The sequence below is a fragment of the Motacilla alba genome, chromosome 1 (genome assembly GCF_015832195.1).
Source record: "Motacilla alba alba isolate MOTALB_02 chromosome 1, Motacilla_alba_V1.0_pri, whole genome shotgun sequence".
Classification (NCBI taxonomy): Eukaryota; Metazoa; Chordata; class Aves; order Passeriformes; family Motacillidae; genus Motacilla; species Motacilla alba.
The window spans coordinates 111,156,653-111,169,829 of record NC_052016.1 but is presented as its reverse complement, the minus strand read 5'-3'; the positions used below and the strand labels follow the sequence as shown (position 1 = coordinate 111,169,829).

General features: G+C 42.6%; 1 protein-coding gene across 1 annotated transcript in view; it reads left to right on the top strand.

The window, feature by feature from the left end:
• Positions 1–3,974: 3,974 nt before the first annotated feature.
• Positions 3,975–13,177, top strand: part of APOO (apolipoprotein O) — a 29,143-nt gene continuing 19,940 nt past the window's right edge. Inside the window, exons 1-4 of the mRNA XM_038142402.1 lie at positions 3,975–4,041; positions 7,873–7,980; positions 10,287–10,406; positions 13,040–13,094. Coding sequence (XP_037998330.1) covers positions 4,033–4,041; positions 7,873–7,980; positions 10,287–10,406; positions 13,040–13,094 — 292 coding nt within the window. The 5' untranslated portion in view covers positions 3,975–4,032. The remainder of the gene's footprint in view (positions 4,042–7,872; positions 7,981–10,286; positions 10,407–13,039; positions 13,095–13,177) is intronic.

The following is a 13,177-nucleotide window of genomic DNA, read 5'->3' as shown; positions in this document are numbered from 1 at the left end:
TACCTCCTGAATGTGTGACTGCAGACCTGTAGCTGCCAATAAAGTGCCTTTGACAAGCGTCGAAAACCGACCCACCTTAGCTGTGAAAAGAAAAAGCACAGGGTAAGTTTCACTCCAAAGAAGATGGTATCATTAAACACAAAAGCCTGCACAATTTCGGTTTGGTTTTGTTTTTATTTCCGAAGTGATTAAAGTAGAAAGGATGAAGGGGTATTCTTATGGACGTGCAAACTACTCCCCCCTCACAAAGGCATTGTGGAAAGTTTGTCGTCATGCACCCAATAAAAGCCAGTTCAGTTATGTGCCTAACAAATATGTGCTAAAAGCGACAGGAACCTGAGGAATTGCTCGTTGCTTTGCAGACCCGCCCGGCAGAGCTGCGCGCCTGCCATGCCCCTCTCCCTGTGCCGTGTGCGGGCACTCGGAGCGCCAGGCTCGCAGCATTGCTGAAGCTGCTGAGCAGCTGAGGCTGCATTTACTGGAGCCCTTGTGCCCGTGTATTTCCTATGAACTACGTGTTTTCAGTGACCTTGAAGAGAGATCTGCCAAACAGCATTCTTTCCACTGAATACACAACACAAACAAAAAGCTCTAAGAGAGAGAATAGCAGTTTATAAAATAAAGATATTAAAACCCCATTCTGAACAGGCTGGCAAAACTGTAGTATTTAAATAATTTGTTTTAATGAGAAGAGGTGCATGGAAAAAAAAAATGGGGAGTGTTGGGGTTGTTTGTTTGTTTGTTTAATATACAAGAAGATTTATCATGAAGGAGAACATCAAAATAAACCAGCCTTCCAGAATTATAATGTTTTCCAGTAATCAGTGTGAGTAGGCAGCTTCATTGGTATTTGATGGACAGATGTTACACACTCATATTTTAACATTAATGTGCAACAAGTCAATTTTTTCCCTACGATTATACATTTATGGCAAACAACTGTAATTGTATTAGTAGTAGAGGAATGATCTTATTTTCCTGACCAAAAAACTGCAAACAAGCAATCTAATACAACATTGTGAAAGCTCAGACCATAATGGCTAAGGCATTGGATTAGAGATCAAGTTTCTTAAATTGTATTTCTGCCTGTGATTACATAGTTTGTGAACTGTGGTGACATTTTCAAGCTTCTCTGAGCTGCAGTTTTCTGAGAGAAATCCGTCTTTCACAAGTGTTTAGAAAAGCCAATTTTCTAAATATACTGGCATGCAAAATCAAACTGAAATTTGCTAGAGGTCCTTACATTAGAAACAGCCAGGAGTCAATCATGCCAAACCTCTTTATTCTGTGGCCTCAGCAGCAGAAACTTCAGCTCCTTTTTAAGCCTGTCTGAAGTGTTTAGGACTGTGCATAATCCATTATGGTATATATTATCCTTGTCCCAGGAAAATTTGGCAGGGACAACCTCCTCCAGTATAAGAGAAGAATACTCCTACATGGAAGCAAATATATTTGTATTCTTCTCTACAAAGGTTTTCCCATTTATTTTAATCGGTCTATCAGTTTTTTAGATTTTAAAGATTAATATCCACATTAATAAAAAAGTGCACTGAGGATGCCTGAGCTAATAAAATTATTTGGATTAAACTTTTTTTTGAAACAACCATCTGTTTTTCAGATATCTATATCTGTGTTACATAATTGTATTAACAATTGCTGTATAGCCACTACATATAAATTGATGACAAAAATACATATTTGTAACATTTACAACATTTTATGTCCAGAAGGAATTAGAATTTTTACTGTTCATGTACCAAACTTAAAAAGACAGTGTGTTTGAAATATTCTTATGTCTGCTCCCTGCAAAAATTGAGGAACAGTTGATCCTACCCATGGCATGGGACTTAGCTTTGGTTGAGAACTAACCAGGGCAGGTGCCATTATTCTCCTTGATGTCATCACTCCTCTTGTGGGCTCACCTGTAATTTTGACCTTGGACCATTTTCTTTCTCAAACTCCTTGAGAATTATTATTAAAATGCATTAAGAAATGCAAGTGCTTTGCAAACTACACCATCACTCCACATCCTGACAAAACCTCCACAAAATTTCCATAAACATTGGCCTCACTCTGGCTTATATTCTGTACATGTAACTGATGGTGCAAAGCACGGTGCAATGGAGAAAGAGGGCAATTAATGTTCCTCACTGATTGGTCATTTAGGTACCTTTTAGGTTTAATTTTTCCATGCTGAAATCTCTATAATCAAATCCATAATGAAACACCAGTATTGTCTGTGGGCACTGGAGCTCATCTTATACCGTTTGTTCATGGTATTTCTGCTGTCCCAATAATTTGCCTGTTAAGGAGCATTGCCCAGTTCTGTAATGCAGTGGTTAAACTTCTTCCTGCCGTAGCTGCTTCTGTTAGGTCTGTGAAGAATCTGCAGTAATGAAAGGTAGGAATTTTAAGAGGGAACAACAAAAATTACCATCACAAAGAAAATCGTGCAAGGGTGCCTACCTCGTCTGTCTTTCCCCAGTACTGTTCCTGATGAAGTGTTTGCTACCCTATTCTTCAGGTGATTCACCTTTTGCATTAAAATTCTAACAACGTTTTCTAGCACTAACACGGTGCTGTTCATATTCTAAAATCAATATTAGCTTTCTTCAAGAAACTATGTTTCTTGAACATCTCCAGGGATGGTGACTCCACCACCTCCCTGGGCAGCCTGTTCCAAGTCCATTTTCTGACAGAAATGTAGCGCTCCTCATTTCTGCCATTCGTCTCCCACTGAGTTACGAGTCACTCACTGTGGGATGTACACAAGACCCTCCCTTGCTGCAGATGTGAGCTGACAAAACTTGCATCGGTCCAACTTGCTCAAGTGAGCTGGGAGATGGCCCAGGGGATGCAGAGACCAAAAGAGTAAAAAGACTGAGAAAAGAGTGCTTGATTTTTTTTTTTTTTTTTTTTTTTAATATGAGATAGAAAGGCACAGATCCCTATCCATACACTAGCCCCATTGTGCTGCTTTTGGCTGGGGTGGAGTTAATTCTCTTCCCAGTGGCTGGTATGGGGCTGTGTATTGGATTAGTGCTGAACACAGGGCTGATAATACAGAGATGTTTTTGTTATTGCTGAGCAGAGCTTTACACAGAGCCAAGGCCTTTTCTGCTTTTCATACAAGGGGCTGGGAGTGCCTGGGAGGAGACACATCTGGGACAGGTAATCCTGACTGACGAAAGGGATATTCTGCCTTCAACACATGAGTAACAAAAACATCTCTGTATTATCAACCCTATGTTCAGCACTAATCCAACACACAGCCCCTTACCGGCCAATGGGAAGAGAATTAACTCTACCCCAAGCAAAACCAGCCCAGCCATCCAAGTTACTCTGGCCGAGACAGAAGAGCAGGGAAGCTGGTGAAGGGTCTGGGGCGCTGAGGAGCGGCTGAGGGAGCTGCGGGTGTCCGGCCGGCTGAAAAGGGGGCTCGGGGGTGCCTTCATCGCTCTCGGCCTGGCAGGAGGGTGCGGCCAGCTGCGGCTCGGTCTCTTCTGCCAGGCAGCCTGCCACAGGACGAGAGAAAACGGCCTTAAGGGGTGCCAGGGAAGGACTTCAGGAAGCATTTCTCCACAGAAAGGGAGAGTAGACATTGGAATGGACCGCTGCTGGAGTCACCGTCCCTGGAGGGGTTTAAGGAAAGGCTGGACGTGGCACTCGGTGCCATGCTCTAGTTGACAGGGTGGCGCTCGGTAACAAGCTGGATTCGACGCCCTCAGAGGTCCTTTCCAGCCTAATTGATTCCCTAATCCCGTGACTGATTCTGTGACCTCTGAGCGGCCGAACTGTCTTTATACAGGCTGCAGGGTAACACCCCGAGCTGTGCCGCGGCGCTGAGGGCTGGTGTGTAAGCGCTTTCGGCGCTCGGGCACCGCCGCAGCCCCACAGGCGCCCTGAGGCGCCATTCTCGAGCGCGCGCTCCGACCCCAGGGCGGTGCCTGCGGCGGGCGCGGGGCGGGGCCGCCCGCGTGACGTCACGCCGCGCCGACGCCATCGCCCCGTCGCCGCGCGCCCGGCGCCGCCATGTTCAAGGTGAGGAAGGGTCCCCGCGGCCGGGCCGCGCCCGCGGCGCTCGGGGCTCCCCGCGCCGCCTCTGAGCTCCTCGCAGGCTCCTAGCGCCGCTCCATCGCTCCTCCTAGCGCTTCAGAACCGCGTGCCCTCCGTGCTGCATGAAAGGAGGCACATTCCTGGCTTAGACTTGCTCCCGGGGTGCGTCGGCGCGCGGCGGCGGCGCCGCAGAGTGTGGATTGGTGCGAGCAGGTCCCGTTCCTGCTTTCCAGCGGCTCCCAGCAGCGCGGAGCTGTGCTGCCGCAGAGTTTGGGTCCGTGCGGTTGTCGCTTGAAAGTGTCCGTTCGGTCTTGGAAAGTCTCCCTTTTAGTGCGTGAAGGTTGTCAGAGAAGCCTGCGGAGAGCACGGTGCGGCTCTCGCTGCCTCTGATTAGAGCCCCAGATCCCCAGATGAGGGTAAAAGCGAGCTCTGTGCCAGTCAGGTCGTTGTTACGGCTGCTTGCTTAAAAAAAACCCATAACAAGCCACCACAACCTCGTGATGCTCGGTTCTTGGTATTCATTTTCCTTGGTACCATTTTCCGTGTGAAATATTGATAATATATCTAGATATCGATATACTGAGTGTACTGAGTACTAATATATAAGTGAAACACAAGGAGTTCCATTTCAGCGTGAGGAAGAACTTTACGTTGAGTGTAGCAGAGCCCTGGAACAGCTGCCTGGGTCGTGGAGTCTCTCTGGAGGCATCCAAAGCCCACCCACCTGGACATGTCCCTGTGTCACCTGCTCCAGGTGACCCTGCCTTGCCCAGGGGGTTGCCCTGGATGATCTCCAGAGGTCCCTTCCAACCTGTACAATTCTGCGAGTCTGTGATACTGATGTGCTGAGCCCTTGCTTGCTCTGCTCTTGTCACAAATTCCTCGTTCTTTCTGTGCTTTAATGTTGGAATTCTGTGCTTGGAATCATCGAGAATTCCATCATTGTCATTAGAGGGTTTATACGTGGGCTGGCACTATGTATATTTGTACTTTTATACTGCCAGTGAGGATCAGGTGCTTCAGGCCAGCCTGATGTGTGCCTCCAAGAGCCAAAGGGAAGGTGGATTTTTGTCCAGGATATTTGTGGTTCAGGGCCAGGAGCGTTCAGGAGTTTGGATTTTGGTTTTATGTTTTTATAGTTCGGGTCGAGAAACAGGAGGAAGAATCAAAAAAGATGGGAAAAATGAAGTGTTTTCATTCTTCTGGACCAGTATCAGCCTTCTCAAAAGTATGCTCAAGCTTTTCCTATCTGGTCTATAGATAAAGTTGAATTCTTAGAGAGGAGTAAATGTATCTTTTTTGCTTGGAATAACTGCAGAGCACTGCCAATAGAAAGGAATGTTGGCTCTGCTTTTCTGACACTGATGGCTGTAAGACTGGCAGGCTGAAGGCACAGCTCAGTCAGTCAAAATGTTTTACTAAAGCAGTTGGTTTAGTAATATGTGGTTAGTATGGAATTCAAAAATGAGTTCCTAAAGGGAGTTTTGGAAGCAAAAAGTGCAGCAGTTGGTCTTTCATACTCCCAAATACTTCTGTGTGTGCAAATGTGCAGCATTTCAGCAGCAGTTCTGTCTGTCCCATAAGGCAGCTGATGTAGGAGGCCATTGCAGTATGACTTGAACAGCACAGATTTAAGAAGAGATTCAACTTGCACTGTCAGAGGTTAGTTTCATTCTGTTAAAAATTAAAACCAATGGAAAATGTCTGCACTTCAGTATCATGATAATACAAACAGTTAACATTTCAGAGTAGTTCTGTGATCACTGATACTGTTCTGTGACACCCAGGTGCTTCCAGTCTTGTTGCTGTTTGTGTCTTTATATAAAAATCTCAAATATCTGAAACATTTGGTTTTACTGTTTCTACTGATGACACTTAGCCCCATTTACACTGTTTGAAAGCATACTTCTGAAAGAAAATGCATTTAGATTTTTGCCTTTTCAGTGACAGAACAGTTTTGCAGTGAAAAAAGGAAAGATTGAGGAAATAAACTCTACAGCTATTAATGGTTAGTAGCGTTTGCTTTTGTCCTGGCTATCTGAAGTATGTGAAAAGTGTTTAAGCAAACACTATTAAAGATTATCCTTGTCTCTCCTTGGCTGTGAAACAGCTGATCCAGTCATCGTGGTGTTTCATTTATAGCGATTTAGTAACGAGTCCATAAATTCAGACAAGGAAAAACTTCCATTTGAAACAAGTTTTTCCATAGCTTTTGACCCATCAGATCCCTTATCTCTTCCAGAAGAGCAATCCTGTGACCTAGTTCTTGTGTGCTGTTTCTCTACACCTAAACAATCATTTTCAGGAAGTTCGACAACTGTACAGTCTAATTTGTAGTTTGAGGAGTCTATTGGTTACATTTAATAAACATTCCACCCGCAAGGCAGTTGAAGACATTTAAGCTGCAAACGTTTGACTGCCTACAATAAGCTGATGCGGTGTGGATAATTTTAAAGCTATTTTCTAACAGCTCTGCAACAGACAGAAAGAGAATTGTGCTGTGGCTGGGCCAGTTCCCACCATCACAGCACGAAGGAGGGATGGTTTGACCACGGCTTCAGTGTCACAAGCAGCTAGGTCAGTGCAACAGACCCTACTATTTGTGGAAGGGAAGAGGCCTCGTTGCTTTCTCCTTTCTCGTGCCCTGTCCCCTGGGCCACACGGCTCCTCTGGTGCTTGTCAGGCTGTTTCATGGAAGGGTTCCGTTTGCTAAGCCCGCACAAAGCTCTCCGCTTCTCTTTCAGGATTAATCTTTTGCCAAATTGGCGAGGTGAATGCCTCACGGTGGAAGCAGCCGGCCACCAAAGCTAGGGCAAGGTGAGCAGCAGGACTTCTGGGAAGCTGGAGAGGAGCCAGACGCCTCCAGTTTGGTGTTAGATCCACTCGTGCTGTAACCTGATCCAGCAAAACACAGGCTGTTGTAACTCTGCACATTTCCCTGAGCAGTAACAGGAGTACAAGGCGTTGACAGCTTTCCCATTTCAAATGACATTTCTGGGGTTATACCTTGCTTTTAACAAAGATGTGCATTTGCTAGAAAATGCTCTCTAGCCATCTTGATTTACTCTGCAGCTAAGATTTTATTTTCTTCTGGTTTTTATTTTTTTTTATTTTTTTTTTAAAGTTGAAGCAGACTTTCCCATTAAGAAATTCAGTTTAGCATAGGTCCTGAATATTGGAAGAACTATATCCACCTTAGTCATGGTGGTTGTGTTGTGTGATTGGATTGAATTTAAAGTATTCAAAAAAAAAGTCAAGTAATTCATGTTTCTTACAGAAAGTAGGGGACATTCCTAAAGTTCTTAGAAAGTATTGATTTTGTTCTGGTATTTACAGCTGTAAGTCTCATTGTTTTCCTAAATTTTTCTGCAGATATTAAGTAGAAGTAAAACACTGAACTTCTTGGTACTAGCTATGGAAAAATGGAGGCATTATGGGCATACACAAAGTTGTTTAAAATATAATATAATCTTGCTATTTAAGCTGAGAAAGTTAATACAAAAACAATTTAAAACTAGAAAAAACAAGATCTTTTTTGTGCGTGGAAAACTGATGAGATTAGCATTTATTTCTACTGCCTCCTTTAGCCTTAGGCTTTTCCAATCACCACCTGAGTGATTTAGATGTTGCCATATCAGTGCCTGAGAGCTTTAGATTGTGCACTGCTGACCCTCATTTCTCCTGATTTCCAAGCATCTATTTGAGATCACTTTTTACCATGTAGAGGGACATGAACATTTTCTGCTGGCTGTGTTCAAACCCGTTGCACTTTTGTTTGCACGTAGTGATGTTCTTGTCCTCCGGTAATGTTTCCAGGTCATTCGGCTGGGGGCCACCCCTGTCAGCCTGAGCTTGCTCTCTGTCCACGTTTATGCTGCTTCTTCAGAGAAGACTTCCAAAAAGCAGTTGCTGAAAATTGAGGAGGTAAGTGTGGTTGGAGTCTTAGTGCTCTTCTATCTAAAGAATTCTGAAAACATCGTGTTTTGATACATGAAAGCATTTAGGTGCATCTTGTCACCTTTTGTGTTCATGCCTTTAAATTTGCTTGTCAGTTTTCCTCAAGAAAAGATGTCTATGCAGTTTTGCTTTTACCTGGGCATGGCATTTTGTTTTTCACGTGATAGGGCCGGGCTTGCTTGTGTGTAAGATCTTTTACCTACATTAAAGCCTGTTATTCTTCATTCAGAAATTACATTCTTATGTTTGTATGTTTACTTATGGTTATAGTTCAAATCCACAGGAATATTTTCTTTGCTTTTTATCCAGGTAGTTCCACTTAACTTTTTACTGTAAGTACTGTTGGTAAATTCTAATTAAATTAATTTATGTTCTCCACTAAAGCAATGAATCAGAATGTTTCATTTCTAAAAATATTATCTTTTTATTATGGAAATTCTTGTCTGGCAGTATTTTGAATCCACCATAGTAGCCTGTAGGAAAACTGATAAAATTCTTTCTTCACAGTATTCCAGCCTAAGCAACAACAAATACAATAAGTAGTGGTAATACCTGTTACATTTTTATTTCTGTTAGATGTTACAAATGTCTTGGTTATAAGTAGAGCCTTAAAATACCTTGTCAATCTGTAGACTCACCAGCATTGCTGCGCAGGCTTTTAAAAGCCCCCAACACTAAAAAAATCAAAATAAGTAGTTGATAACTAAATCCAGCTTTAAGTGCATGAGCGCATGCTGTTGTTTAAAAAGGTTGAGTACTTCACCCCAAGCTAAAGTGTGGTACCACAAGCCCTGGCACTAGGTCAGGCTGGTGTTTTGCACACTTGGCTGTTCTGGCTGGCAGCTCCCTTGTGCAGAGCGAGAGGAGCCGCAGTGGCCGTGGGCTCCTGGCCCTCCCTGGCCCGGGAGCCTCCAGGCCATCGTGTGCCCAGCCTGTGCTGGCCTGAGTCAGTCGTGAGGCAGCAGCGTGGAGCTCATGTGAGCTGAGTAATGGGCTTGCCATCGGCTCCAGCACGGCAGAATGTGCAAGCCATGGAGTTCTGGCTGCCTTTCTTGCCATTCACAGGCTGTTAGTTTGGATCTCTACTGTGTCAGCTGCCTAGTTTCCTGAAATATATGGGAATTTCCTTATCTCTGAGGCTTCTGTCCTCGTGCCAGGCATTGCTGTTAGGCTGTCCAACAGGATCAAAGTTCAGCTTGTAAATGTGATTGCCAGGGATGACCAGGTTTCCTAGGGAAGTGAGGCTGAAAATCCTTATCTTTCAAAGTATTGTGGGAAATCCAGCTGCACAAATTATCAGATTATTGGATAAATTTGTTGTGATTTTATGTTATGTTAGCAGCTTTTTAAATGATGACAGAGAGACAGTTCTTTCCCAGCTGATTGTGGAAAGAGAGCTAGCTGCATTTTAATGCAGCAATACTTGTAATCATCAGATTATAATAAACTACTAAATGGAGTATAAATATGGTGTAAAATATAAGCTCTTTATACTGAACATCTGTGTAGTATATAAACTGCTAGAAATTTTAATAGGTTTTGTTTTGTTCTGAGCTTAGCTGTTCATCTTCGGCAGTACAAACTCAGGGGTTTTTTAATGGAATACAGTTTCAAATATGCTTAGGCAGTTGTGATAAATGTTGTGGTGTTTCTAAACCCTAAACAGGGTGGTTTAGCATTTATTCTGTGGAGGTGCCCATTGCCCATTACAGTTCCTCTTTGCTCAGTGCCAGGGTGCCATTAATGCTGTCAGTTGCTGATGTGGTTAATGACCAAAGGTTGGGATGTTGTACCATTTTCCTGCTCGGTAACAAACAGGCACATGTGTGTTGAATGTTACCTTTGTTAGAAGCTGCTTAGGCTCTTTCATGATGCCTTGTGCATATATAGAAAATGATTGATTGTGATTTCTAGTACATTCAGTATGTTAACAGGGAGCCAGAAGTGCTGATTAAGGTGGGAAACATTTTTCACAATTATGTTGTGTGTTCTTATTAAACTAGTTTAATATTAATTTATAACTTGTGACTTGCATCATATAGCAGCTATGAATGAATTGTACAGCAGTTAGAAGTCATCTTCATCATAATTATGTGCTGTATAATTAAACTTTGCTCATTATGGTTGTCTCAGAGCTGTGTGAATTTTTATTATGCATTGTTTATGTAGTAAGCACAGTGTTAGGTGTTCTCTGCTTAGACTGTTCATGCCCTGAAGACCTACTTACACAATTACACCTTTGTTTTTAACATCTTGTTTGCTAATATTCACAGCTGTCACTGTACTCCTCCCCAGCTCGTGAGACTAAATATGTGGAGAATCCCAAAACGGAATTGGAAGAGGGGGTTTCCCGGTTACGGCATGTTATGGAGCCATATACAGCCTGGTGTCAGGTATAATGGTTTGTATTGCAGCTGGTAATGGTTCAGGGTAAAGTTCCAGCTGGGATTGTGGTTTGTTTTTTCTGAGTTGGAATTAACAGGTAGCAGCAAAGTAAAAGCTGATAGCTGTAACAGCATTTTTCAAAAATGTGGCATCACTGAAAGTTTTCTGCATTGCTTAAAACTTTCCACAGTTCCGGTCACAATGTTTACCCCCTTCTCACACAGAACCAGTTGTGTCTTTATACTAATTTGCTGAAGTAAACCCTGGGTTTAGGGGTTCTCCTTCCAAAAGAATTAAAATTAACTAAAGCATAGAATTGTTTTCTGAAGTGAACTTTAGGCTTAAATAGACCTAGGGATATCTGGATTGGGCACTGGTTCTGTGGCTGAGGAAGATAAGAGAGTGGTATTTGCAGTTTTCATGCTCAAGGAGGCCTTAAATTACCAAGCAGTGTCTTTTTACCAAGCAAAACCAAGTTGCCCTCACTGCAACTGTGACAAAACACAACTTAGCAAAAAATAAATCAGTATTTGCTGAACTGGAATGTTGAGGGAAGGAATGCGGCTCTCTGGAAGAGAGAAAATCCCAGGCCACTAAGTACTGGTAAACCTAATCCTCCAGCCTTGCCCCAAAACTTTCTCATATATATTTTATTAGGTAGTATGTTTAGAGTAAATACTCATTAAATACAAAAATAGGCTCTGCAGTGGAGAGGAAAACCAAGATTTTTGTGATCAAGGCCTAAATTGTTGGTGTTAGATTGCAAAGCCCCAGGATAGCTTTCTTGCTCTTTCCTGCTCAGGAAATGTTGAGGCTTATTTTTGAAGTGGGGGAATCCTTGCCCTGTGGTTGTCTCTTGGCAGCTGTAGGTGATTCTGTGCTTTGCCCTCCGCCTGTTGTGAATCCCCTTGAGCTGCTAGCTGTGTGCCCAGCTTTCCACTGAAAGTCAGGCTGTTGGGATTGGGGTGTCTTTTCTGCCTGGAAGTTCTGTGTGGTGCTTCCTTTAACAGGACTGAAACATTTTTTCAGAGTTGCTCAGTCTGGTGTTTCCAGTGCCCCCAGCAGGAGCACTGGCTGCAGCTTGGGAGGGGAAGGAGTTTTCCACAGGAGAGTCAAAGCTCTGGCCTCCTGAACTCATGGGTTTTGCTCGGTTGCCTGTGGTAACCCTAACTGGGAAGTGAAATTGGAGAGGAAGTTAGCCTTTAACCTTGCTTGATGTCTGGCTGACCTGTTGTCCTCATGTTGGTTTTATTGTTTTTGTCTGTCTGGTAATCACTGACATAAGATGTGCTCTTCTGCTCACACACAAGAAGCCATTTCCTGGCAGTGGTTTACTGACTCATTTTATGAAGTGGGCATGTAAACTTTATGGGTTTGGGGCAATATTGCTTAACTGTAGTCAGAGGTAGCTTTGGTTTTATACCCCCTGCCCATCCCTGCTATGTTGAAGAAAACAGTATTTAGGTGTGTCTCAGTTGTCTTTAAAATCGAACAGATAACCCAGGATAATCAGAATGAAGTTGGTTATATTTGTATATTAACTTTACTTTTCCAAAATTACTAAACTGTAGTGGAAATGCAGCTCAAACCTCAGATGTAGAAATGAGCCAGTTGTATTTCAGTTAGGACAGAAGATCAGACTTTGTCTCTGGGGTCTTCAGAGCAAGTTCTTCTTAAATTGGCTTTTAATAAGACCAACATCCATTTAAAGTTATGTTGTGTGTCAGGTGCTAACACTTTATTTTCATGCTGGGTGGGTTTTTTACATCACTCTTGCCAGTGAGGAGATGAAAGTTGTAAAGATATCCCCGTACAATATCCTAAACAAATGCTTTCACTTCTGCACAGATGCAGCTCAGGTGGAATTGCAAGACTATTCTCTCCTTTAGCTTTGGGCATATAGGTTTATGAATTTGTTCCCTAATTTATATACAGCCTTACACTGTTCTCTGAAGCATTATTAGTGTAAATAACAATTAGCAGGGTTCTTTTTATTGAGCTTTTTTTTTTTTTTTCTGTTTGGATAAAAGCCAGTGTGCGTTCTTTTATTTCCTGAATATTCCCAGTCTGAAAAAAATGTAGAATTGGTCTGTGGGGTTGATGCAGTGTCTTTGATTTGCTTTGGACATCTATGACATCTGATTTTCCAAGTCACTTCAAAATGCAGTCTTGTTAGCCTAAGACAGTCTCCTGGAAAGTGGAATTCATCACCTTACAGAATGAGTCACAGACCCCCTCGATTGCAGTGTTGTACTTCTTTTCTTTGCATCACCTCAAGTATTTTTGCAATACCTGCATACAGTGAGAAACCCAAGATAATTCTGAGTTTTGGTTGCCTGGTCTCAATAAAATACTGAGATTGATGTCTGTGTTTTGAAGTACTGTATTTTATCTCTGTCCAGAGAGCCCTTTGAGAATAATCTGTAAGTAATGCTAACTGTAAACATTGAGCATGCATAGCCCTATCAGTGAAGGGTGGTAGTGGGAATAAAAGTAAGTTATTCTAGGGACATCACATTTTTCTTTCTTGTTTGTTTTTTTTTTTCTCCTTTCTCTGTCAGCTCAGTTACAGTCTGTAGTTAATATTTTACTTACTTGGTATCTATTTACCCTTGTTCTCTTTTTTTTTTTTTTTTTTTAGGATCTTTATGCCAAAGCTATGCCCAAGTTAGAAAAAGCTGTTGAGCATGGTAGAGGTAAATCAGCTGAGTTTTCTTAACTAGCAATTTAAAATGCAGCACTGTACTATATCTTCAGTTTACAGGGAATTCCATTAAGC